This window comes from Alternaria novae-zelandiae (genome assembly GCF_023758075.1).
Source record: "Alternaria novae-zelandiae strain BMP 2774 chromosome Unknown scaffold_7, whole genome shotgun sequence".
In the NCBI taxonomy this organism is placed as follows: domain Eukaryota; kingdom Fungi; phylum Ascomycota; class Dothideomycetes; order Pleosporales; family Pleosporaceae; genus Alternaria; species Alternaria novae-zelandiae.
The window spans coordinates 569380-595896 of NW_026056967.1; the positions used below are offsets into that span (position 1 = coordinate 569380).

Sequence of the window (26517 nt, forward strand, 5' to 3'; positions counted from 1 at the left end):
GGTGGCAATGTTGGACTGTGCCGCGTGTTGGTTCAGAGAACGCGAGTTGACCTTCCGTAAAAGTGCAAACTCAACGTCGACTGCTTATAGATGTCGAGAAGAAAAGATGAAAAGAAACGGAAAAGCACGGAAAAGATCTCATCCTTCAAAAGACTGGTGACCACCCGCGTTGCTAGTGTGGGCGTTAAACCCGAGACGGGTTTAAGCTTGGAAGCTACATCTTGCCTGACTCACCTGTGGCGCTGCCTGCATACGCGCGACTCCATTAAATTGCGTTCTAGATCATATTTGAGCGACCTTAACGGCGTTACTACCGACGTTCGCTGTGCTGGTTTGGAGATGCTGCGCGGCCGAGGCTGCCCCGCGGTAAAAGTGGGGCCAGGTTTCGTCATCGCCCGGCTCCTGCGCTTTCGAGGGCGCGTCGCGTGCCTTGAACAGCTTCATTACCAGCGCGACACTTTACGTGAACGAGTCTTGAACGATAACTGTAACACTAACAAAAGATCTTATGAATCTACGTGGGCTTGGGTCTTGGTACACGCAATTGAGGGAATGGCTCTATGGCAAGGTTACGTTTCCGTATTGTTGTCGTGAGCAGTTGTTTCTTACGCGATTAGATACTCACCTTCGTCAAGTGAGATGGCATGATGAAGGTGACTAGTAAAGGTGAGAATGTACGGTGACCGCCGAAGGTGAAGGTACAGGTTGAGTATAACAACAGGATATCTGCCGGCACAACGAGACTTTATGGTCGAGCTATTTGAGAGACATTCTGACACACAGGGCTCTCTTCCTATCCTCCACCTAACGATTCCATAGCTACTGCAAATCATAAAGTTTGTCGATTTCGATTTCGGAAACCAGCAACAATACGCCCGATCAGACTACCACAAGCACAACTCGTACCCGACATGTCTTCCAAGAATATCTCCTTCTCAAAAGCATTTGACGAACTTTTACCACTAGAGATCAAACATATGATCTTCAAGTGGGCAGCAAGCGACGGCAGCAGCGATGTAAAGATCAAGCTGTTCCCCAATGACCAAGATCGACTCGATGCACCAGCTGTCGACTTCCTCGCGAAGTTGAAAGATCAGTACTCAGCCGACGCATATCATCAAGCCTTGCAGTATCTTACAGGACCGACTTTTTGGTGGACCTTCGTCAGCGATGCACAGCCACATCGATTCCTCTTCCGTACCTTCCGACGTTTGGTTCCAATGGAAATTCGACAGCGAATCGAGAATGGTTACCTACCTCGGGTCACTGTGAATGGTCTGATGAACCCAAACATCTTATCCGTAAGCCTTGAGAACCTTCGAATGGTGAAGCCAAACTTACCGAGGGACTAGTCTGATTACCTTATACGACTGGGTGCGAGAGCAACCTCTGATCACAACTTGATTCTTATGCAGATCAAGCGGGATGTTGTAGGGGGGATATCATTGCTACCTCTCGTGCTACCTTCGTTGAAGAACCTGTATTTGGGCCTCGGACTCATCGGCTGCTTGCAAACGGAAATGTCACTCGCGGAGTGTCGTCAGCTTAATGTTGCGGGTTTCCCTTACTTGGGATCGCTTACAGATGTATTGGGCGCACTTGCGAACCTCAAAAAGCCTACGAGCCTTGATATTCACGTTATCTGGAATGACTCCCCGGAAAGAGAATAGACGTATGGGAGCGCCTTTGATAAGGATTACGAAGACCGAGGCCGAGACCGCATCATCAAGGCGTTTTGTCTAGCTCTTCCTGCTGCGAAGAGCATAGTCGGTCTTCCGAAGGATCCGCTTGTCTGATTGGTAGCCTCGTCTTTACTAGCCCCATTCATTGGCATGATGGGATGCTGTAGAGATCGATAATGTGCTTCACAGCATTGAAGGGCTTTCTTTTTTCACACGTCACATGTAAAAAGCGGAATGGGTCATTTGGATGGCCGTCTCGGAACGACTTCGCGGACTGCAGGGCGAGATGCGAATGCTTTACTAGCTTGACGACCGAGCCAGGCGGTATGTTCCTCAAGTTTTGGGCCAGCATCCAGTGCCATCTAGAGCACAGTGGATACATCCCCGACGGTTTGCAGTTTCATCCATGTGTAGAGAAGAATGGCAGAGCGGGTATATAGTTGAATTTCGAACATTTGTACCTATCGAATCGTGACGCGATCCGTGATATGCCAAATCGTCCCATCATATGCAAGCCAACGTCCGGTCTGTAACTTCCCCTCAAGTTCAGCTACCCGCTTAGTATCCGTACAAGTTGACACGCTCATTCGTCGACGCCTTAAGCCTCTGGTTCTCCTTGATGAGCATCACGCGAATCGCCCAGGCACAAGCGATCGACAGCAGCGCGAATCCAGCAGATGCACCGAATCCAATTCCGTATCGAGGCTTGTCGGTATCTGGCCAGAGGTAAGCGCCGTAGATGTATCCGATCTGGCCTCCGACGTTCGTCATCGCCAACACGACAGCCTTCTTCTCTTTCGTCTGACTGAGGGTCGAAGACGCCCAACCGATGATGACGGAGTTGACGGAATAGGCGCCCATGGGGAAGATGAAGCAGGCAACATATCGACCCGCTGTATTCATCGTACTGGCAGCGATGACGAATCCGACAATGGCGACTAGCAGTCCACCAGTGATATGCCAGGTGCGCTCATGCATACGTCCTGAACTCCAGCCTGTAGCGATACCTGCCGCGCCGGCAAGCAGGAAGGGAGGGCAGGTCAGTAGGAGAGTAATTGTCGTGTTGAAACCGAGGGTCTTGATGACACTACCATCATTGTCAGCGAACTTTCCTGTGAGTGTTCGAATGTACTTACGTTGGGAAGAAAGAGTTGAACGAGCAAGCACTGAGATGGAAGTTCTGCATGAGACAGAACAGCCACGTCCTCTTGTCACGGCACGCCTGCCTCAGTCCCTCCATCATGCTGACAGGCTCGGTGGAATCGCCAACTCGGTCACGCTCCATACGTGCATGAGCGAGTTCGCGCTCCTGTGGGTTAAGCCAGCTCGTGGTGAGTGGGGTATTGGGAAGCATGAAGAAACCCCAGATGGCGACCAATGCGGTCACGGCTCCTTCGCTGTTGATGAGTTAGCGCGATGTATGTTCAGGCAAGAGAAGATAGACTTTCATGATGAACAGCCATCGCCATCCCGAGATACCTCTGGCGCCATCCAGTTGGAAAACGCCGGCCGCGATCAATCCACTGAAGCCTGTAGCCAGAATCTGCGCACAGTATAGCAACGCGATACGTGTCGCCACTTCCTTCCTGGTGTAGAAGATTGAGAGCATGTACGTCGCTCCGGGGTAGAAGGGTGCCTCAGTAATACCCAAGAAGAATCGACATGCGACCAGTCCGCCGAAGTTCTGAACCAGCGCTGTGCAAGCTGATACGATGGCCCAGATGAACATCCAGCTGCTCATGTAGATACCGGGACGTATCCTTGTTATAAGCATGTTACTCGGAATTTGCATAAGCACATATCCCACGAAGAGACTGCAAGAAGGTTAGCCTGTCCGTCACTTTCGCTCCTCGAGTATGAGCGAGTTGCCGTGTAATACTAACATGCTAACACAAGTGTTGAACTGGACGCCAGACATTCCCAAGTCCTCTTCCAGATTGTTCAACCTCGCTTGAGCGATGGCATTACGATCAACGTAGTTGAGGAAGTACATGACGCATAGTGTTGGCTACGATGACATTAGCAGCCTTCCTACATCTGTATCCGCAATACGTACCATCAGTCTCCAGTCAATCTTCCTTACGAGCGCAATCTCTTCTGGGTCTGTCTTCGCCTCTGCGCCGGTGTAGTCCACAGCACCAGCATGCTTATCTGGACCAAGCTCACTCTTGTCTTCCAAGTGCGCCACGATCGTGGGCTTCTCGTCTGTCGGCTCGACTACGGGTTGGCGTTTTGTATCCATTTTGGCTGAAGCTTTCGAGCGTCTCTCTCGGAAAGGTCAACAGGTAGAACGTACCGGCATGCAGAGGGCATGCGCACTGCTTTTGAATGCATGATGGGTGGCATGGTATGTTCACACGCATGTTCCAATCAACTGCTTGGCGTGGTATTGGCACAGGATCTCACCAAGACTTTTCCCCGCACCGTGCTACAATATAGCAAACATGCGCGCTCCGCTTGTTCAGCCACTAAGCTTGGCCTGCAGATCTTATCGTAATATACGGTCAGAATGAACACTATCCAAGACTTCTCGGTCGCATTTTTGACGCCGATCAGCAGATTGTGTGTGGGATTCCTGGTTCTAGGTTCGCAAGCGGCGCCCTTTGGCTGGGAATCTGGGGAAGAACTGGAGCCGACAACGTGCTTTTTGTGGAGAGATAGCGAACTATTGGCGGCGTCGTTGTGCGCTGTCGCATAATGTGTTCCGTTGGCGGCTGGCGGTAAGTTCTCCAGCTGGGAGGTCATACCGGTCGGAAGCGGTGCAACGGTTGGCGGACGTCACGCGATCGCATATCCCCGTGGTTCGCGCGACTTGCTTTTGTCACGGTGCAGAACATCTGAGCTCCGAATGCGCGCAAACGTAGTATTCTGGTATATAGCCCATCAATCAACTGAACAACGTGCGTTACCTTACTCGTGTAGATGCCCCCGTCTATCCAGGACTCTAGGTGTCACCCCAATTACCCGGAGGTTGATAAGTCACCGTCCCATTCCGCTCCTAACAAATACGGCCGAACTTATACTCCACCTGCCCGTTTCTAATTGCCGGAAAGACGCCAGCGTCGATAAGTCGGAATGCATCCCATTCAGCCGCACCCTCCGTCTTGAAGTTCCACCAGAACCAGCCCTGAGTCTTGCTCTCGAAAGCGGCGATCTGGGCTTCAATGTAACGTCGGCTGTCGTCCTTGTAGGAGGCTGACCACCGTGATAGGTCGTTTTGCCAATCGCAAGATCCAATCCTGGAGCTGCCTGGGAGGGTTCCATCGTAGCGGGCGCCACGGTCGAAGCCGTTGAGGTACTTTGCGCAATCCCTAGTACACGTTAGTAGACGTCTTGTAAACTGTAAGAATGCGGACTGCTCACGTCATAGCCGATGTCCACTCGCCAACAAACGTCCATTTGTCCGCACCGCCGATAGTCTGAGAGTTGCTGCAAGCGTAGCGTGCGTGGTCCGCGGGTGACATGCGGAGGAGATTGCTGTCAAACACTTGATATTCGTGGTGGTCAACCGCGACGTTCACCGCGTTCGCATCCGAAGGAGTGAGGAAGGCGTTCCACGTGTTCGGAGGCTTGAACCCGTCGTGAATGATGACTGGGGTGTCGGAAACCTCACGAACCTGACCGTAACCATCGCGATAGAACTGCCTGGTCACGTCTTCGCTGATGCCAGTGTACAACGCGGGCTCGTTGAGCAGTTGGATACCGACAACGACGTCCTGATACTCTGTCCGAGCATACTTTTGCGAGATTGTCCGTAGAACTTGGACAGTCTGCTTTACGGTGTCACCACGTTGCCATCCAGGGTAGTCCATTCGTTGGCCGGAGTTGTCGAATCCGTTTTGAGAGCCTGGTGCACCATGGAGGTCGATGATGATCTTCAGCCCTAGACTTCGAGACCAGTCGATGGCAGCGTCGATGTAGACACTCGCACCGCTGACGTAAGGTGTACCAAAAGTGTCGTATGCCCAGAACCCGATGGGGATACGAACGACATTGAAGCCTGACTGCTTGATCTTGTTGAAGTCGTGCCATGATACGAACGAGTCCCAGTGCTTGCGTAGGATACTTCCCGCCGCATCTCTACCAAGCTTCTCGCCCAATGTGTATTCGTCAACGATGTCCCTCTGCGGACGGCCTTGGTTCGCTCCATCAAAGATAGAAGGCGTAATCCAACTGTGTAGAGATAGTTAGCAACACAACTGGGTGGCGATTGGTGACGAAGACTCTCGGGAATACGTACGGTTCCAAGACCAACCATCCACCAATGTTAACACCACGAATCTTGTCAGACCCCCACTTGAAGTCGACACCGCGCTTCTCTCTTCAGATGGGTTAGCGGTTGCGTCATATGTGCGTTGGGACGAAAGGAGTGTCGAATGCGGAAGTGACTGCTCTATCGCCGGAAAAGGAAAGACGTTCTCTTCCGCATCGTCCGCGTGACTTACGTTGGAGCTGCAATCGCGGCGGCGCATAGCGATAACGCAGTAAGTGCACGACTGATAATCATGTTGTCGGGTAGTATTGTTGGAAATCAAGGGTAGCAGTACGGGCTCTGAAGATGCGGTGGCGCTCAATCCAAATAAGATGTGATGGTATGTCTGTAGATGGGACCAAGTGAGTGCATTTAACAAGTTGCCGAGCGAACACTGTGGATGCGGCCAAGGTGGAGTTTGCGCGCTTTCCTGGAGGCAGCGAACTCAATGGAGTCGCGACTGCTGTGTTATGGCCATGTGACGGATATCCTCTAGTCCGAACTGGGTATCTAAGTTGGTAAGCCCACGGGTCTCCTGGGTTGTGATTGGTGTTGGACCCTTCGATCTAACTAGAAACGCAATCTGGGGGATTGTAGTGAACGTCTTCCCCCGGAGACGCGGATCGGGACAGAAAGCTACATGGATGACGACGCGGTCAGGAGGCGGGTTTGCTCAGCACGCCGAAGCGCATGTGACGCATTCACACGAATGAACGACCTACATCGCACTCAGATTCTGGTAGCGATGAGCATTCTAAACTAGACATCTTGTAGTGCATGCTCGCACATGAAATGTGACTGCCGTGGAGAAGCCTGAAGTAGAAAAATTTGCCGTGGAGTGATCATCAGCCATGGTGAAATTTGTAGCGGTGTGGGTAGTTGCTTGAATCTGAAACACCTGATCAAGTTGGACCCCTTCTAAAGCACCAAGCGGCTTGTGGGATGCGAGCCTAAAGCGTTCGGAGTAAAGTTAGCACCGTGTGTTAGTACTCAGAGAGGCTGTTCCTGACGATCTTGGAACCTAAGATGCAAGGCATGGACCATCTGACCCCAGATCTGCAGACTAATCTTTTGACAACCTATTACATCGTCGAAGGGGAATCGCAACACGCTCGCCTATCTCCATGCGTTGTTCCAGGCCGTCAGAGGGAACCTGTTGTCAAGCGGGGTTGCGGTGTTTGCTCCGCGCCTCCTATGTCTACTTCTCGGTGCATGACGTAGTGATGGCATTGTATAAGGCTCTCATTAGTGTTCTGACGCCAATGAACTCTGTTGCTGCAACTGCACTGGCGGTGCAAATCTTGGAAAGAGAGTTGTAAAAGGGGTTTGATTGCACGCAGCATGCATCTTCCGGGTGAAGTGGCGATTGGACCTGGACGTGCAGTGATAGATTGGGGGGAGCGCCGGGTATGATGCAGGAGCGAATGCCATCGCCACATGGGAGAGATGGAACCCTGTTTCGGAGACCCAATGAGGCGCTTGACAGCGAGATGCCGATGTAGCGATGCAAGCGGTGGCGAGCGGAGATGGACGTGTGGTGGAAGACAGAAGGGAGAGTGCGATCAAGGTGTGGCGTGGCGCCTCCCGGCCAGTTGCAGGGTCCGGGCGTCGGGCAACAACGGCAGTGGGGACGAAGCCGAGGCAATGACGCCATGTATCACGACTCACAACATGCAGAGTGCAGCCGACTAGATGTCTGTGTATGCGGCCGATGTTCGGAGACACTATCCTATCGACCGTGTCTAGTTCTTTGCTAGCACCCATCCACCTAGCCAGAGAAAACCCGGGACGGCAGTGACAGCAGACAGCGCGCCCAAGACGGCCGCCATAGTCCCCCAGCCGCTGTCCTCCGCAAGAAACCCGGCCAACAGAGGTCCCGCCATGCAGCCGGCAGCGAACGCGGAGTTGTATAGTGCGTAAGCCTGCGCAAATGCACCGCCTTTGCCGAATCCTGGGCGTCCATCTGCGATCATCTTTCTTTCCTTGGCCTCAGCGACAGCCGATACCTCTGCCATGACCGGCGCGAACGTCATGCCTACAAAGAGCCCCGTGACCGCCAGTAACGCGCATAGCAGCACCTTGTCCTTCATCGTGTTCTCATCGACAAACCGGAGGCAGACGAGGGGAGGGCATCCCCCAAGAAAGCCCACGACAACCACATAGCGCCCTCCATATGTGTCACTCAACCAGCCCCACAACGGCGAGAGGAAACTCGGTATGACGATCGGGAGGAAAAGAAGCGCAGCGCCTGTCGAGGACCAGTTGAATGTGTTGGCGGCGTGGATGGCGAGAACAGAGTCGAAGGCCGTCAACAATGTTGCTTGAATGAGCGCACAGAATAGCGAGGCAAGCAGGCGTCGGGAATACAGGAGTGAAAGCACGGGAGGAAGGCGATCGCGCACACGTTGCCGAGGCGGACTTTCTTGGTGCGCTTCAGCAGACTCCGCGTCTTGCTGAGTTGCCGTCCTGGTGAGACCTAAGCTGTCGCTTCGACTTGCGATGGCGATGGAGCCTAGTTCTTTATCCTCTGAGGATGCGTCTCCCTCGCCAGATGAGCGTCCCATGACTGTTGCGTCCCATCTCGCAGCCACCTTCTTCTCCACGAGCAACAGTCTGAGAATCACATCCAAGCCGACTAATGCATAGCACATGCCGAAGACGGCATTATAACCAGCCTTGTCGTAGACTATGCCACCGAGTAGAGGCGATATGAGCATTCCGATAGACATGCCTATGGTCAGCCACCCAGCAGCAGTTGCGAGTCGTTCCTGGGGCACCGTATCAGCCAACAGGGCCAGACCAACAACCCATACCACAGCTGCCGAAGCCCCCTGCAGGAGCCTTCCGACAATCAAAGCTCCAATCGATTTGCCAAGGTTCAGCAGGATTGTAGCTCCTAGGAGAACGAACAAGCCCAGAAGAAGCGGAAAGCGACGCGTCGACCCGCGGTCCGCAAGCCATCCGCATATGGGCGAGAATGCAAGAAGAGCGGCGCCATATACAGCAACCAGTACCGAGACCCAATATTGAACTTGGTCCTCCTCAATGTGACTACGCGAACGTATTGCGAATGGGATGACGGGTACAATGACGCCGTACAGAAACATGTCCTTCTTGAATCAGCTCTTGTTCTGCACCTAGCTACACCGGCATTGAGGACTTACTGTAAAGACGGCCAAAGACACAGTCCCGATGATGAATGCATCCGAGCTTCTAGCTTTGAGCATAAACGGTGGCTTGGATCCATGCTGCGTCAATGACGACAGCCATGAGGAAGTCGACATGCTGTTCCGTGTTGCTCTTACTCGAGGCGCCGCGGAATCTATTTGTACAACAGTTCCCCTATGAGGACCCGGAGCAGTACCACGGTTCTCATGCGGCCCCTCATCTAAACGATCGTCCATGGATGCGAAGATTGCGGTACGACGATCACGTCCACAACATGCGTATCTATCCTCTCTGCTCTATCACTGTCTATCAGCAATGCATGTTGCTGCAATGCAAAAGACTGCAGGTCGATGATGGACGATGCGATGCGATGCGATGCAGTATTCGTGGCGCGTGTGTTGGTGCTCATGTAACGGCTCTCTTCGTGGCGTGATCCCAGCCTCGTTTTTGCCGCGGCCTTGACTAGCGTATTGCCTGCATGGGACCCCCCACCTCGAGACCTCTTCTCTACAAGCAGGACTCCAACTGTCTCGTCGCCCATATGGTGTCATTCAATTGCACTACCGACTGGCCTTTACTTTTCCATGGACGAGTAATGTCCGGCCATGTGTGGAACATCGTGGCAGCCACGGGAGAGCCATATCGCGCCACGTGCCTCAGCTGTGCGGAAGATACATCGTGCCGAAGGAGAACGGGCTGCACGGTTATTTGCTCCGGACCAATGTACGAATGATTCCGATGCTTTTGCTGGTAGAGTGCCGAATCGTCTTGGAGCGCGTGTGAGCAGCCATGATGAACTAACCAGACTATTCAGCAAGGCAAGCGCATGTACTCGTATTGCGCAGCTGGCACATAGCGTACCTGTTGCGAGGTGTGATACAAAACCTGCGTCTATATCTCCATATTGAACAGTGAGTGGATTCTCCAGATATGTACTGGAAGAGCTTGTACCTCGTTAGAATGCTGGTGTGGACGTACTGCGACATTTCGGCCTCAGCCTCGCCAAGTGGGCATCTCTTCCCATTATATATCGATCTCCCTCACTCGGCTCTGTCGGTATACTAAACATTACGATATGATCCATGACATCACCGTTAGTCGGTTTCTTTGCTTCTTTCTGGTCTCCTATCCGCATTGCAATCACAGGTCGCCGAACCTTTCCACCAACAGTCTTGCTTATTCCATCGGCACGTCTTGGAAGCATGTACTTTGGCCTTGCCTTTGTGAATGTGTACATGTATTTTGGATGGACAGCCTGTGAACTTCAAGTAGGGGGTGTAATCAGACAGTATGCCATCACGGTGACTGAAAGGATGCGTTGCGATGGAAGCTGATCACCTCTCGGATTGGCTGGTCAAGCACTCACGTTCTTTCCTTAGCTGTCTCACATACATCGGACGTTTCTAGAAGGAAACATGGAAAGCGGCGCTCTGTAGTCGGGCGGTTTCATGAGTTAACTACCAACTTCACTTTCTACCGGTTCCCGCCAGTGCCTAGCATTGCCATCACATCTCATGCACGCTTGAGGATCAAATGTCCATCCGCGTCAACGAAGTACGAAAAAGAATAACTGGTAAGATTACATTGTCGTAAAATTTTGCAGACTTGCGTTCTGATAGTAACGTCACCTTCAGCGCGCATGTTCAGTTTACCCTCATATGAGGTGCGCCTTCGTGAAGGCCGGTCGAATTTGATTTCATCCATTTAAACGAGCCATGCGATAGCTATTCTAATCTACTTCACACCTCTTTCTTTGGGGCCCCTCGTGGGAAGGGGGCTTACCACCGTTATCTCATTGGCATTATGGGGGTTGTGAGTGACTCGTTGTTTACAGGTCATCGCAGTACCGTGGTTATTCACTTGAAACTCCACTATTACGTCATATTGTGGCGGCCTGGACCTCAACTCGCTTCTCCTATCTGAGACAAGAAGGACATTAACGCACAGACACAGGTGACCCTTGCTCACGCAGAGCCGCAGCAAACTGTCGCATACAGCAACTCGTCCACTAAACCCCGACGCTCAACACCCACGGCTCCTCCAAGATGGTACGATTCAACCCTGCCACGCCTGTTCTAAGCACATGCGCACACCCCGTACCGACCACTCTTGCTTCCAGGCTCCCCTCGCCGCAGCTCTGCCCATCATGCATGATAATTTCACAAGCCCGAGACATCGAGGCTGTACAGGAACAGTTTGATTTGCGCGGTGGTCTTTTTCAGTCCAAAGAAGGCGGCAAAGGCGACCATGCGAGCCCTGGCCACAAGGCCGTCAGAAGGAACTGGCGCAGGGCAAAAATTGCACTGACCAATACTGTGGAATTGTTCGAAGACTTACTTAACGACACAAGTGTGCCAGTCCAGGACCTGACCAAGCTGAGAGAAGCGCTCAATATTTGGAACTACAAGAAGGTCTTGCTGGGTAGAGTGCCGGGTCTAAGATACGTTGACGGTGCAGAGGAGGGAGAGCCGACCGAGTTGGAGAAGGAGGGTGCGCGTTTGTTGATGGTATGGTTGAGAACGGTGATCGAGAAAGAGATGGAAGAAGCGTGGAGAGACGAGGTAACATCATCCGTATCCGCAACAGGATTGAATGAACCGCAGCAGGTGCTCACGATGCCGGAGTCAACTGGATTGGATCCGTTAGTGGAAGCTTTGCGCAGTCAGCCACCGGAGTCTCAGTGGATTTCAGCACCAGAACCGGAACCGAAAGAAAGTTTAGACGCACATCCCACAGCCACAGCGATGACTGCGACCCCGCTAGCATCCCAGCATAACTCCGCAGTCCCCAAATCGATCCTTAAGCGCCTACGCACTCGCACCATTCCAGGCAGCCAATCCGCCTCACCATCGCCTAAACGGGTCCGCACAACAGATTCGGTGACTATATCACCCGAGCATCATTACATCGTCAATCCTTCGCCCTTCCAGCCGCTCTCTCGCAACGCAGTTGTGCTGCCCCACGCCGACCATACACTTGCCGAAAACCATCGCCCGCGACCTAAGTTCCATCGCACAACTTCAGCCTACACACCCGGCGTATGGGCATCGGATGCTTTCAGCGAGAAGGTGAATACTAGCTTCCTTACCATGTCGCGCGAGGATATGGAGAAGCACTACGATGATGAGTCAGCAGAACAAGAGCAGGAGCAGGTGTTGGCGGATAAGCTGAAGGAGACGAGTAGAGGCTGGGTAGCGCTTTGGTGGGCGAACAAGGTTGCTCCGCACTTGGATCTGGAGAAGCTGAAGATGGAAATGCTAGCACGAAGTGGGGAGACGGAAGTGAGGTAGACCACCGTACTTGGCTGTGGTGTGCGAGGGTGTGCGAGGGTGTGCGAAGCTCAGGGTCGTGATTGCCGCTACGAAACTAAGGATTCGACCTTTAGGAAAACACTAGGCTTTGAGACTACTTGGGTCGGGGTGAACATTCTGGGAACTGTTTGAGACGCTTGTATACCCCTAGACATGATGAGTACGGGCGCGCGGTATTGACCGGTTTCTGGGGATCCGGTGCGCCTTCCAAGGTCTGCTTTCTTTTCGTTTAGATGACCTAGGGAGCGAATCCGCCTAGCATTCGTTTCACATGCGAAAGCTCATAAAGCTGCCGAAGGATCGCTGGTGATGGAAGCGACATTTGATTCCAAGCATGAGCGAGGGAGCGCCATAGCGCCGTGTTGGACGCAAAGCTGGGGCGAGGAGATGGGGCAACGCGTCGTCGCGTCAGGCGTTCCTGCCGTAGCGCGAACACCCCAGTCGGGAAGATCTCCGCAGCTACGTCACAATGGCTTTTCTAGAAACCTTAAATGTAAACACTCCCTCTCCGTAGTACATGCATCTCTATTGTAGCGGAGGCCACGAAACGAATCAACATCAATATGCCTGCTACACAACCCAGCGCGAATACAGGTGAGTTCATGGACGCCTCCAGCTAGCTTATTGTGACGCTCTAACCGATTCCACTAGCGCAGGAACGGAACCGAGAGGAGAACAGCGAAGTGGAACTGGGAACAGAATCGGAAGCTGAGAGCTCAGGCGCAGAGGAAACCGACGAAGAAGACCCCGAAGCGCTGCTCGAAGAAGTGAAAGCAGATCAAGCTAAAGAAGAAGCAAAAGTCAAGGCCGCCGCCGAAAAGCTTGGGGACAAAGAGCGCAAAGTAGGTGACATACGCGGAAAGTGGCATCTCTACTCCGCGCAATGGGTGGAAGAATATGCAAGCAAGAAGGACCAAGACCTCGAAGATAACGACTGGACCGACGGTGTCGGAAGCATCGAGTTTGGAAAGCACCTCATCGTCGAAGATTTTGGTCCCTATGCTGGTAATATGGGCATGCAACTCGAGATCTGGGGTGGGCCTGTAGACGCCCAGGCGACCAAGTTCAACAAACCGAAATATACATCCACGCTTCCCGAAAGCGTCCAGCTCTTCGATGAGGGTGAAGAAGACCAGATCTACGTCGAACTCAGGTTTCTCGGAAATGGCTACTTGGAGTTGCACATGGATGGTATCTACTTTGCTGGGATTCTGGTTCAAGATCGGAAAGCTGTGAAGCGCGCAGCCGAAGAATTCGATGACGAGTGGCGAAATTGCAAGTATACCAGGCATACGCACCCGTCGAATATGCTGGCGGCGTTTGGAATGCCCGCTGACTTGGAAGACTCGGATTCTGGGAGCTTTGACGAGAGCGACGATGAGGACGATGACGAAGATGGAGAATGAGAAAGCATGCGATCTCCGAATTTGTATACACTTCAATCTTGTCATTGACGACTTTGTAATATATCCTTTTGGTTTTGTAGTGCGAGGATCTCTGATCGTGAATTCGACGTGTGATGACGACGGGGCGTCGGGCCGAACCCAATGCACTACTCTTGGTAGACCAAAAACAATGCAACGCGTCTCGGCGCGACCCTCAACCCGACCTTGAGCATCACAGATTATCTTTCTCCACCAACGAATCTCCTTCTTCCATCTGCGCATAGACCTGCATAGGCGAAGAATCGAACCGTAATCCTCTCCCTGGAGTGTTCAAACCAGAAGAGCTTTGTTCCGTTTCGGTATGGCGACGTGGCATAGTCACGACGGTGCGAGAGGGTTTGGCCTACATACTGGTATGATGCCACGACTTTTGTTGAAATGAAAGCTTACATACTCTAAAAGAGACGCCGGTTGTGAAGAACGAAGAAGAGTGCGAAGATGAAGAAACAGAAACGGACGAGGAAGAGGAATACTACGTAAATCATCAAGAAGTTGCTGCCGAACACATGACCGAAGCAACCCGTTTCGAGGATCAAGCACAAGCTCTCAAGGAAAGACTACAAAATGGCGAGAAGATACCTCTGGGAGATATCAGCGGCAACTATACGCTTTACTCATCTCAACATTTGGACATATATGCTCAGAACCCAGACCAGTGGTGGGAAAAGAGAAATAACATCGAAGACTGGGAAGCCGGAAGCCTGAAAATCGGTAGGCAGTACTTAGAGCCACTGTTGCCTAAAGGTGATAAAGAAATTGGAGTCAAGCTCGATCTCATAGACGAACCGGAAGACGGGTTTTGGATGGACATCAAGAGCCCTCCGCAGTTCGCGTCACAAGACCCAGCTGGAACGTTTGCCTATGGCACTGTGGAAGAGGCTGCCTTTGATTGTCAACTCATGTTCTTGGGTGAGGGTGTTTTGGAGCTCTGCTTTCCAGGCAACAAATTGAGGTGCAAAGGATTGTCTGGCGATGTGCGTTACGTTGGTGTCTGGGGTGCAATGGATGACTCGGATGACGAATTTGAGTATGATTCGGAACCTTTTGGATACTGAGCAAGAATGACGATGAGGCGGGGACTTCTTGCTGTGCTATTAGCAATTGCAAGAGCGAACAAGACCTTGCCGAGACGTGTGGTCACAAGCATAGCGAAGTTGCGAATAGAATAACTCAAAGATGAGCCTTCAATGGCGTAAATTCATTAGCAACGAAGATCTTCTCATCGCGACGTATCCAAATCATTGTGCCGCCCCCATTCTCAACGGCATCCCAGCGCCTATCTCAGCGGCCTTCCGTCTGTGACCTCTCCGTACATCGGATCGTCGTACTCTCCAAAGCAAGCGAAGTCGTAATCCGCAAGCTCAATCTGCTTTTGCTGGACCTTCAGGAATGTCTCCATCTCGCACCATCCGTCGTCTCTATCACCACATTCCTTGTGACTACGCCCCAATGGAATAGTCCTCTGGTTGAGAATGAAATGAACGTAGCTCGTCGGCGGCCCGTCAAGATATATCTTCTCGTCCGTCCGGTTAGGGTTGACGGGCGCAGGTGCTTTGATGACTTCGATGTCGAGACGACCAGCGAACGGCTGGAGATGCGAGAGGATGAATTCGCGGGGCGTCTTGATGTGGGTCGTGGGAAGCACCTCGCTGAACTGCGTGATGCCGAATGCGACGAGAATACTGATGATACCGGCGTCGTGGCTAAAGTCTAGGTTGAGGTTCTGATCGATGGGAAAGGTGACCGTGTTATTGTCAAGGGTTACGTTGATTTGGGCAGAAGGGGAGGTGATAACGTGGTGCTGCATGCGGGCGAGGACTTCCTCCACGTAGCCTGTGCAGTATTAGTATTGTGAGGTAGAAGAGGCATCGTCAATCCTTACCGATTCCAATAGCACGACCGACTGAAGAGCCAAATCCTGTGCCTGCCTGGAATGAAAGATCCAGGGCGTACTCGTAGCCTTCCCACTCCTCGTAGGTAAACAGGCCGCACCAGTGAGAGAAGCCAAGCGAAATCGTCTCGTACGAACACAAAGCTTGAGCGTTGTATGTATCGGTGATTGTCCAGTCAAGGTCACCGGTGATGTTGCTTCTGAACCTCTGATGAGCATCATGAAGGTACACGCCGATCCATTCCATGAGCCCTTGTCGCGCCGTCGGCCAACTCGAATGGTTGCACTGCTTGTAGCCAGCAAGCGTATTGTTGAAGCCAGGCGCCTCAATTGCCAGCTCAAGCGTTGCATTTTGCGCCCAGCCTAGACCGAAAAAGCCGGCAAGGAAGTACTCCGCCGACTCGGTCATGCGTCGTTGGGTCGTACTTCGGACGATAACCTTGCTTCCATTGTTGGGATATAAATGGCCATACTGGTAGTAGTGCAGAGTACCAGAAGTAAATAGCTCTTGCTTGCCATTGGGAACGAGGATCTCAGCACCCAGTAGGAACTGCCAATCGTTGAGGAACGAAAGGGGTCCGTGACCTGTGAACTTGCCAGCCGCGTCCGTGAGCTTCTTCCCTAAAGTCCGCTCTGCAGCTTCACCACTGACTTCGGGGTACCGACTTCCATGGCGATGGACCATGTTGAGCCATGTTACGTTGGTGCCAGGCGGTATAGAGTACTCGTTTACTCCGAAGCCTCGGGGATTAGGAAAGTAAGGGCTAATGTTTGCCATACTTTGGAATATGTTCTTGTTTTCCGCATTGCCAGCAATAGGGATTTGTGTTTCCAGAGGCGTATTTGGAATGTATGACACGCCGGCAAAAGGTGCTAGGTTTGTCTGCGCCATGAACGGTGCAGCGCCCGTCTTGGTAGGACCTTGGAAGTGTCCATCGTCCGTGACAAAGTAGTCGGGAACAGATGACTTCGTTGGTATTGCTGTGCGATTGTTAGTTGCTGCTTCAATGTGCTGGCCTAACCAGTAAGATTAGGGAGTACCGACACTTCACATCCTGTTCGCCTTGAAGAGGTACTTGAGCCCCAGATCGACCTGTTCATAATTAGTGACTGTTAATTTAAGCCACAGCAACAGTAGGTGGCTAGTGGATGAGGCGTACGCACCGAGATTGGCCGGGCTAAACGAGTTGAGGAGCTGCAGCGACAGCTCGAGGATGCCGTGCATGGTGGGGTAGCTGCGAGCTCTTACTCAGCAACGTGCAAAGTCCAGGTCTAATGAGTTAGGTGCGATGGACGTTCTGCAAACAAATCACCGCTTCACTACACGTCGCTGTCGCTACACTGGAGTTTTCGCGTCCAGATTGTTAAGAGACAGCTTGAGCTTGGGCCAGGAGTTGGAGTTGGCAGTGACGCAATGCCGAGGGCTGTCCAACACGGTATCCTGGACCATATCGCCCACATGGGTGTTTCGCATTCCGCTCACGCTCACGCTCGAGAGTTGAGAAATGTGTACTGCGGACGAATTGTTCTTCGTGCACCATGGTCATGTTTTGACTCATCACGCATAGGATACAAAAAGATGAATGCACGCGCCGTCGTGTACAGCAGCATAGCAGTGAACAGCTGGGACGCATAGCAACTGATTTTTCCTGAGTTTAAATCGCATTTACATGGTTGATGTACCTTCAGGGCTTGATGTGAGGCGGGAAGGCTAGATGAGGGTGAGGCTAAATGCCTCGACATCGGATTGTCTCCACGAACCCTTATCTGGAGATTGCGGTCAACTACATTCACGCAACTGCAGATCGATCGCCGATTTCTCAGACCAATGTTCTCCGAAGATCGTTGATAAATGGCGATCAATAAGAGAATCTAAAGAGTTTGTCGGGACCTCGCGTCCGCGCTTTAGTTGCCTCATTAAGTTCCTATATGGTCTTGACTCCTCGGCCACGGAGATGGGCAACGATGATCTTCAGAAAACTATGTTTGTGGCCGCAGGGGATCCGGGGAATCCCCAGCTGTCTGGTCTGGAAGCGCCATATCCGAATCAAGTGGGGAAAGACTGCTAATCGATATGGCAGCGCTTCATACACATATCTGGTATCGGTATGTTCAATGATCTACCTACACCTCGTGTGATGACTGTCTCTTCGAATGACGGTCATCTCTTATATCCACTGAAGGGAAATTGGCGGCGTTTCCAAGGTAGATATATATAGACCTCGCACACCGGAGTTGAAAGCAATTTTCGTCCAGTGCACAGAGACATCGGGATACTGTTTCTTCCAGAGGCCAGGTCTAATAGGTATATATCGCATGTTATAGGGACGCGTGGTTGTCGGAATCCACCACCGGCGAATTTGTCGGTGCCTCGCGTCCAGCTCTTCATGCCCCGTGATGCATACCAGGCGTCCTTTGCGAGTTACATCACCACATCCCAGCGGCGTCACTCTGCAACACAAATCGCCGCACAGTCTCCGAATGCAGCCCTACCGGACATATAAACCGCAGCTCCACAATTGCTCGCACGCCGGCGCAACAGCGGCATGTTGTGACTTGGTTCGGCAGCGATTGATTACTGGGTTCGGCAGCCTTCCATGATCGAAGTGTCGTGATTGATGTCGCCTTGTTCTGAAATATCAAGTGAGGTGTCGGACCGATACAAGTGTATTGGTTGCGTGTACCAGGTGGACCCTGGACAGCAGCAGCATGACTCAGGTACCATCTGCTGGAGAACCACCGAAGAACGAAAAGTGGACACCCTACAGCGAATTGCCGGACCAGCGATGATGCAGAGACAACGGGAAGAGTGCTAGCAGCATGCAAACCGATTGATTGAGTGAAATAAGCGAGCTGTGGTGACGGTTTTGTTGAGTTGGAGATGTCGGAGATGTTGGAGACGTTGGAGTAGAAAGTTTTGCAGAAGGAAGTCAAAGCAAAGCAAAGCAAAGCAAACGGTATCCCAGTGGAAGGACAGTGTGATGCAGTCACACTCCCATGCGAGTCGCGCAGAAATGCTAATTGTCATGATGTCTTGCAGGCGCGTCGGCCTGTCGCTCTCACGTTACAGAGCATGTGTGTCGCCTTGAAACCCCGTGCGGATCGTCGCCGACTGAAAACAGCAGTGGCACGCTGGCAAGGTATGTAGACGCGTGGTGAAGCATGCTGCGCAAGGCCGGACCGAATAAAGCAAAGATAGTAGTTGCAAGGCCGGCATCAGCCGGTCCTACTCGAATACCCGCGGGAAAATGACACTCGTTCCTCAGTCTTGCCCCAAGCAGCCGTGTTCCCGAAGGATCGTCGCGAGGCAGAACAGCGGTGACCTTTGGATGCTTCAGAAAGCTCACCCAGCGCAAGTCGCAACCTAGCGAGATGCGGATCGTACCGGCGAGGTGGAGCTATGCGCGCTGAAACAACTTATTGATAATGGGGAAGCGGTAGGCCACTCAGACGAGTATGTTTTCTCACGTTGGAACGTTCAACGTCATGATCCTGGAGATCGCCGTTGTCCAATGCAGGAGAAGTACGGATTGGACAAAGTGCGACAGAGTCGCGGCGGAGGCGGGAAATGTTCCATGCACTTATGACAGAATCACGGCTGTCATATTGCACGAAAAGAAGCTCTTGGCCCGGCGCGCAAAGGTCGAATAGAAGCACCGTGAGCGGTTGCTCAGCGGCCAGGGTGACGTGCTGATCAAACGAGAATTTCGTCATTGGTCATGGCATAGTGCGGAGTCAACGCACACGAGATCTAAGGGTCTCTGGCGCTCGCGAGGGAGTGTGAGGGGCTGGAGACGAGGCTCGAAAAGGGCTTTTGTGTGTGCCGGGCGCTGGCTGTGTGCGTGCTGGTGGTGCCAACGGGCGAGGATTGGTGGCAACGGCAATCTACAAAATACCATGCAAGCCAAAATGGCAGGCCAACGCCGCCGCCGCAGGGTCCCCTTAGCCGATCTTATATATTCCTGGTGCGCAAGCTCGACGAAACGGATGGCTCACAAAGAGGGATCAGCAACCACGCCCAACACGAGCGGCTGGTGATGCGCGCATGGACAGCATGACCCGCAGTCAGTCGGTCTGTAACGCGTCGCTGTGCGCTGTGGGTACAATACCTAGGAAGTTTGGGCGGAGACAGCGTGGTGGTGATGCACTGCTGTCTGCGTGCACGCAGCGATGAGGCTGCCCGCTCGCATCGTGACTTTCAACGCTGGACGCAGGCACCGTCGTCGCCGCGCCCAGCACACGCGCAGAGACGTCAGCGACGACGCCATTGGCGGTTGACGGAACCCACGGCAGTGTTCAGTGATGTCAGCCGCCCGCAACGCGCAGCCGTGCTCAGTGTGCGGTGGGACGTGGCGGAATGGAGCAAGTGATCAGCTCTCCCATGTCTCACAGCGGCCGGCGACGTCATGCACCGCTTTCGGCCTTCATCATGACCTCTGCAGTGCAGCGCCGCAGCGACGTCTTCAACCCCCTCGCCCGCGCGCACGCCCTGAATCACGCCGACGACACGGTCCACGCTGCGCTCATCCACTGCCCGCACCACATTCGCCAACACGCCCCAGTTGCCCTCTCGCAGGCCTGGCAATAGCTGTTCGGCCATCGCAGCGCTAATTGACCGCTTCTAATCATCCGCGCCTCTGGTGGGTGCTTTTGCCCTTGCCGATCAGCAACGCAAACCTTGCCTGCGTGTCGACAACAAAACACAGTCACAGTCGTCTCGTGAGTACACGCCGCTGGTAGCCATACGAGAGCGCTATTGCCTGCTGCCGCCGCCGCCACCCCGAGCTATCTGCTAGGAGCGCTCGCTGCGTGCACATTCGACGCCCGCGCGCAGGGATCCTCGTCTCGGGAGACCCTGAAGCATTATCTGGCTTAGCGCAGACAGGGGCCCACCCACTCTAACATCCTTCCACATCAACCGTGTGGCTTTATCTTGGCCTGAATCCACCCACGGCATACTCTTGCCGACGCTCGCCCACCTGGCTCCATCCCTAACCTACACTCTGAGAGCCGCACTATACTGTCTCGTGCCATGAACCCGCACATTTCCATCACCTCCTACCCGTCTACTTCAACGCAAGACGACCGCCGCCCCTCCTACCCCGACGACATGTCGACTTCCTCCTCCAACTCTTCCATCAGCGACCAGGAGATGAAGAACGACCCCACACTACAGGCCCGGCCCCGGCTAGGCAGCAGAAAGTCGAGCGGCACCATCATAATACCCCGCGACAGCCCCAACGTCGAGATGAAGGAGGAAGAGGAGGAGTACGACGACGGCGATGCGCGCACCATGAGCCCTCGCCGGAGTAGCGAAGAGATTGAGAAGATGGGCCAGGATGCTCGCCAAGCTCTGATAGAGTAAGTAACTCAACCCTGCATCTCCACGTACGTGGCATGCAACGCTGCGACCCCCCTCGGTGTCGCTGTCGCCCACTGTGCTACCTCTCTCGTTTGTGTGCGCGTTTTTGACTTTCGTCCCAGCCCTTACCAGACTAACCGTTTCGCTAGACAAGCAAAAGCCCTCCAAGCCAGCCTCATGCAGATTGTCGACCGCGTCGAGGTCGTCAAGAACGAACACGAGAAGCTCGAGGGCGGCAACAAGTTTCTCCAATCGTATGTACTCTCCGCATCTCCATTGTGACGACTGGCTAACGGCGCGCAGATATATTGGCGAGCTGATGCAGACCAGCAAGCTCACCTCCACGGGCGCTGGCAAAGCGTCCAAGGTCAAGGGCAAGGGCAGGGTTATCAAATAACAATCAGTCCTCGTACTCCTACCCACAGGCGCTGTGAGCCTCCACTACGTCGGCATTCCTCCCAGGCCCCGACTCATCATGGACGCCACTCGGCTCTCGAACCCCTACTACCACGCAATCATGATGGTCTACTGTCTCACATACTGATCATCACCACCTCCTTCCAATACACGAAACACGCACGTTGATACCGCGTTTATGAGCATCTGCATAGCGGCACAGGATTGGGGAACCGGCGTTCGTCATTACACTTCGATTCAGCATACAGCTTCTGTCTTACCACCCTTCCGACAACCATTTGAACTCGGCACCGCTGGCTCAGTGTTGTCGCACTCGATTTTGCGATTATACCACGGCACATTGCGCCCTTGACCATTGGGTTTTACATTACAATAACTTTACACTTTCACCCGACCACTTTACGGGGCCATGGCGACTACGGTGTTATAGGAGTTCCTGTTTGTTTCCATTCTATACCATGGCAGGATTCTGTACGGTACTCAAGCCCCCTTTGTTTTTGCTACCAATGGAAGAGTTGAATCAACCTCTTCCAGCCTATAGCTGAAGTATCGGTGCTTTGTCTGATACTCGGCGCTATGTAAGGCTTCATCTTATTTGAGAGAAAATTAGAAGTAACATGGTTTGCACGAGCGAATAAGCACAATGGTTATTCATGCACAGAACCGTCGCACAACCGTTTTGTTCCTGCCGCCCAACATTGCCATCATCATCTTCCAATGTAGATGACAACTCCATGACTGCATGTGTGCCAGTGCATGTATGCCCAATCTAGCATCGAAACAGGCAGGACCCTGCATGCCCATGCCAGATACGGTGAGCTGCGTAGCAGATGACCCGTCCAAGGCTCCACGAAGGAACATGACAAGGCTGCCGCAACGCAAGAAAAACTGTTCGAGCAGACCCGCACCGCTGCCCCTCTCTTTGTCGGACCATGCTCCAACCCAAAGCACGCAAGACAAGGAAAACTGACAGCCGCCACACTAAGCTTGACTGGACTAAGAAAACCACGCAGACAACACCCACCTCCCTGGTAACGCACGCCCGTCTCCGCTCTCCGTTGTTCCTACTTTGACGCTTTCTTGTTTCTCTCCGCTTGCATCCAAGCGAAAGCGATCGGAATGCCCACGATGGACTAAAGCACCAAAGAACTCTATTCCATCACGCGCAAATCTAACGACTCATGCTGTTTTTTCTTCTCTTGCGCCTCTCGCTTGCTTGCCTACGTTCCGCTTTAGCGCGTGGGCGCCCACGCGATGCAATCATCAATCATACACAAGCCTCTAGTGTGCGATTCGCCGTTGCAACGTCGTGTCACAGATCTCATGTGTCTGACTTGTGCGCTAAGCCCACGCTGCGGTAATGCAGGTGCACTCCACTTTGCTCTGCCGTGGGAAGGCTCACATGTGCATCCATCGCACTTGCCGAGTTGTTACCGGAAGGAAGGACGCAAGGCAAGTGCAAGGTGGAGGAAGGTTATGGGAATAAATCTTGAAACTTTCTACCTTGCTCGACTCGGGTGTTGGTCCGCAGCTTCTTGCATGCCATGATTGGTGCGGAACCCGTCGAGGGAAATGGGAGATTAAGGTGCGGATATTATGATTCGTGGGGGCGAAATTGGCCGCCTTGCGCTTGGGGAGGGGGTTCCGCGACATCAACTTAGGAAGCGAGATGGGTGGGAGTGCTAGTTGCTATCGATAATTATTGGGATTGACAAGCTCATGAGCTCAAGCCAAAGGCAGGCCATCGCGCTCGGTGGGCACATTGTATTGTTGTTGTTGTTCATCTTCGGTATCGGTGCGGTGAGGGGAACACGCCGACGATCTTTATCAGCCTTGCATCACGACTTCCCCATCTTGCCCTGGTACTCCGACGACACGCAAATACCACGATAACAACCGCTCACATGCGCCGGCATTCATGTCAATCTCGGTACTGTGCTTGCGGAGCTGAACACGTATGCTTCCATGGAGCTCTCGAAACTTTCCACTTTGGTCTCGTCGACTTCCTCTTCTGTAGATCTGAGGAAGGCGCTACTGACCCGCAGTTGACACGGTCTCCTGCAGTCGCCAACGGGTTGTTGCAGATGAAGTGTGGTGACTAGGTGTACGTGTCCGCACATGAGCTTGTCTGGTCATCGTCTGATCCACGATGCTGTGCATGCATGGAGCGAGTCATTTCCCTCCGATCCGGGCATTGGAGACTTGTACCTACGTTTGACTGATGTAAATAGTGGTAACGGAGTATGCCACATCGTCGATGCCCTGGATGCTACACCCACACCAAATGGGAAAATTTCACACATGGGCTGCGGCAAGGTATCGATTGACCATATCGCGAACTTGAAGATCTTCTTGACCCTTGCGTCCACCAGAGACTTCTTGACTGCTAAGTATCAAGGTAGTATGCATTCATACCTGTATTCCAGTACACCAAGCATCCACACCGGCTACTGGACCTAGAGGTGTTGGATAGTCATAACCATTCCCTGGATCAGTGAGATAGAGTACCACCAGGAGAGGTGTTTATTCATACTCTAAAGTCGACTCGCTCTCCTAAGCTTTCATGACGTCCACCCATCCTTCTGGCATGACCTTCCCACCCTTATATCCATCAAGCAGCCACTGCTCTCCATCAAACCCAAACTCAATCAGCGCATCTTCACTTCCCCACTCTCCATTCCCACTGAGCCCGATCGGGACCTTGCCAGTGCCCTTTACGCCATCTACATATGCAACGGGGAATTGTATGCATGGGATCCCTGTGAAGTTCGCCAGCCAAACATACTCCATATTCCTGATTTGCATATTGCCGTTCGTCACCCCATGTGAAAGTTCAGCTTCATCAATAGGCCAGCCCGCATTTGGCGTCGTAGGCGTGACGATGATGAGACCAGGATACTTGCGGAAAAGGTCGGCAAGATGCTCCATGAGAACGTTGCGAAGACGCTGGGCAAGCAGAAAGTCAGTTGCTGGGGTCTGTTTCGCCACACTCATGAGAATCCTGTTGGCGGGCGTGAGGTCGTAGATGGACGTCCTGTGTCCTGCTGCGCCTTCGGCCATGATCGTCATTGCGTGAGCCAGTTGACCCTCCGTCAGCAGCGGGATACTGATGTCGACTATTTGGTATCCCAATTCTGACTCGAAGTACCGCAAGGCTGATTGACAGGCCTCCTGTACTGGAGGGTCTGCGCGGTCGATCCAGGCTTTGTATACACCTAGTACTTTGTTTCGAGGCCCAGTGTGCTTCTTGGGTGGGTTGAATAGCGATGAGGGGTATGTTGATGGGTCGGGCTGGGCGAGGACGCGGTATGCGATCTCGAGATCTGACATGTTGCTTGCGAGGGGCCCGCGAACGGTGACAGATTTCCCGGCGTCTGGCATGGGCGCGACGGAGACACGGGAGTGCGATGGCTTCAGACCATATAGACCACAGTAGTTGCTGGGAATTCGAACTGAGCCACCTCCATCTGATCCAATAGCAAAGGGTATGAGGCCATGTCCTACTGCAGACGCAGCGCCTCCAGATGAGCCTCCTGGATAGTATGAACTGTTGTACGGGTTCGGTGGTGTGCCCCAGTTAGGGTTGTTATTTGTGGTATCTAGATCAATCAGTATTGTCGATGAAACCACAGAAGCGACGCTTCACTCACCCATGCCCATCTCATGCATGGTCAGCGTGCCGACCAAGACGGCGCCCTCCTTCTCAAGCATCTTCGCACACCAGCTCGTTTCCTTGTTTCCTCCATGGCTGTAGTCGTAAGTGGTGCCAACATAATGCTTGTAACCCGTGACCTTGAGGTCGTCCTTCACTCCGAACGGCACGCCATCCAGTATACCCAATGGCTGCCCCTGCTTGTACCGTTGCGCGGAGGCTTCGGCAGCTTGTCTGATCATGTCCACTTTGCTGTCCATGAAGGCTGTCGAATAGGGCGAGCGCTGTGCAACATCTCTGCGTATGAGGGGCAGGAGGTGCTCTACCACGTCGGTCGGTGTGAGTGTGCCGCTCGAGTAGGCATCGTGGAAGTCTTTGATCGAGTAGAATCGGTTGGAGGACGTGTGCGGGTACGATGCGCGAAAGTTGGATTTGTCGGTGTAGTTGAGGGGAGCATCGTCGGATTCAGGCAGCGGGATTACGGTGGGATCATAGCGCGGGTCGATGCCGTCGAGTTGCCTGCATTCTCGCAAGGAGCTGAAGCCGGCATTGCTCCACAGGATGCCAGGGACTAGCGGTACAGTCGCGACTCTGGAGCTGTTAGCTTGGTGACAAAAGAATGTTGAATTGACTAACAGGTTGGAAAGATAGTGCAGCAAGGCGCCCTTGACTACGGGGTTCTTCCCGGGCGGCGGGGCCTTGTATGGCGCGTCGTGAGGTTTGGAGCGCGGATAGTTGAAGAAGCGCGGGGATGTCTGGCTGCTTCCCGACATCTTGGCTGTGGCTGCACGGAACCAATAGCAAGTGAAGCTGAAGGGATATGCAATTGGGCCTTTCGTAAGACTGGTAAACGCTTGTATGCTCCTCCACTGCCTTTATGCGAAATCTTGATAAGCCTTAAGTGCTCGGGATACCTGAAGCACTGCGCTAGCTTTCACATGCTACTAGTTGGGGTGTTTTGTCATCGCGCAAGCTCCCGAGGTCCAAGACGTCCGAAGGTCCCAACGTAAGCAACAACAGAAGAAGCTTTCCGAACAAGGTCCGATACTGATCAAAGAGCACATGAATTCAATCGTGTTTACTGTCTATTGCTGCTGAGCCATGTGCGAAAGTTACGTCAGCACTGTAGCTCTCCTCCCACCCCAAAACTAGTTACCACACCGCAACACCCAGAAGACAAAGATAAAATAGTCGTATGCGTGGCATCCACCAGCATAGAGCCCTTGAAACTTCAGCTCTGAAGGTATAGTTGTAGTGACGGCCTCTCCCGGGCGTGCGCCTGCCGTCCTACAGGATAGCCGTAGCCTGCATTTCGTGTCCGTTCGAAGCCATTCGTA

General features: G+C 53.0%; 9 protein-coding genes across 9 annotated transcripts; 4 read left to right on the forward strand and 5 right to left on the reverse strand.

The window, feature by feature from the left end:
* Positions 1-2240: 2240 nt before the first annotated feature.
* On the reverse strand, positions 2241-3924 carry J4E88_004196 (uncharacterized protein; the record flags this gene model as incomplete). Its single annotated transcript, XM_049397843.1, has 5 exons — positions 2241-2769; positions 2819-3079; positions 3140-3496; positions 3566-3690; positions 3739-3924. 5 exons carry the CDS (start codon positions 3922-3924, stop codon positions 2241-2243), a joined length of 1458 nt encoding a protein of 485 aa, XP_049256288.1.
* Positions 3925-4680: 756 nt separating this feature from the next.
* Positions 4681-6189, reverse strand: J4E88_004197 (uncharacterized protein; the record flags this gene model as incomplete). The annotated part of the gene is made up of 4 exons (XM_049397844.1): positions 4681-4993; positions 5046-5855; positions 5923-6003; positions 6128-6189. 4 exons carry the CDS (start codon positions 6187-6189, stop codon positions 4681-4683), a joined length of 1266 nt encoding a protein of 421 aa, XP_049256289.1.
* Positions 6190-7676: 1487 nt separating this feature from the next.
* On the reverse strand, positions 7677-9218 carry J4E88_004198 (uncharacterized protein; the record flags this gene model as incomplete). Its single annotated transcript, XM_049397845.1, has 2 exons — positions 7677-9044; positions 9099-9218. 2 exons carry the CDS (start codon positions 9216-9218, stop codon positions 7677-7679), a joined length of 1488 nt encoding a protein of 495 aa, XP_049256290.1.
* A 2034-nt stretch (positions 9219-11252) lies between these two features.
* On the forward strand, positions 11253-12392 carry J4E88_004199 (uncharacterized protein; the record flags this gene model as incomplete). Its single annotated transcript, XM_049397846.1, has 1 exon — positions 11253-12392. The coding sequence occupies one exon, from the start codon at positions 11253-11255 to the stop codon at positions 12390-12392; it is 1140 nt and encodes a 379-aa protein (XP_049256291.1).
* A 584-nt stretch (positions 12393-12976) lies between these two features.
* On the forward strand, positions 12977-13819 carry J4E88_004200 (uncharacterized protein; the record flags this gene model as incomplete). The annotated part of the gene is made up of 2 exons (XM_049397847.1): positions 12977-13007; positions 13065-13819. The coding sequence occupies 2 exons, from the start codon at positions 12977-12979 to the stop codon at positions 13817-13819; spliced, it is 786 nt and encodes a 261-aa protein (XP_049256292.1).
* Positions 13820-14159: 340 nt separating this feature from the next.
* J4E88_004201 (uncharacterized protein) lies at positions 14160-14913 on the forward strand (the record flags this gene model as incomplete). Its single annotated transcript, XM_049397848.1, has 2 exons — positions 14160-14211; positions 14261-14913. The coding sequence occupies 2 exons, from the start codon at positions 14160-14162 to the stop codon at positions 14911-14913; spliced, it is 705 nt and encodes a 234-aa protein (XP_049256293.1).
* A 221-nt stretch (positions 14914-15134) lies between these two features.
* On the reverse strand, positions 15135-16974 carry J4E88_004202 (uncharacterized protein; the record flags this gene model as incomplete). Its single annotated transcript, XM_049397849.1, has 4 exons — positions 15135-15691; positions 15741-16730; positions 16795-16842; positions 16914-16974. 4 exons carry the CDS (start codon positions 16972-16974, stop codon positions 15135-15137), a joined length of 1656 nt encoding a protein of 551 aa, XP_049256294.1.
* Positions 16975-20781: 3807 nt separating this feature from the next.
* On the forward strand, positions 20782-21508 carry J4E88_004203 (uncharacterized protein; the record flags this gene model as incomplete). Its single annotated transcript, XM_049397850.1, has 3 exons — positions 20782-21110; positions 21261-21365; positions 21415-21508. The coding sequence occupies 3 exons, from the start codon at positions 20782-20784 to the stop codon at positions 21506-21508; spliced, it is 528 nt and encodes a 175-aa protein (XP_049256295.1).
* A 2573-nt stretch (positions 21509-24081) lies between these two features.
* On the reverse strand, positions 24082-25953 carry J4E88_004204 (uncharacterized protein; the record flags this gene model as incomplete). Its single annotated transcript, XM_049397851.1, has 3 exons — positions 24082-25127; positions 25179-25771; positions 25817-25953. The coding sequence occupies 3 exons, from the start codon at positions 25951-25953 to the stop codon at positions 24082-24084; spliced, it is 1776 nt and encodes a 591-aa protein (XP_049256296.1).
* Positions 25954-26517: the final 564 nt, after the last annotated feature.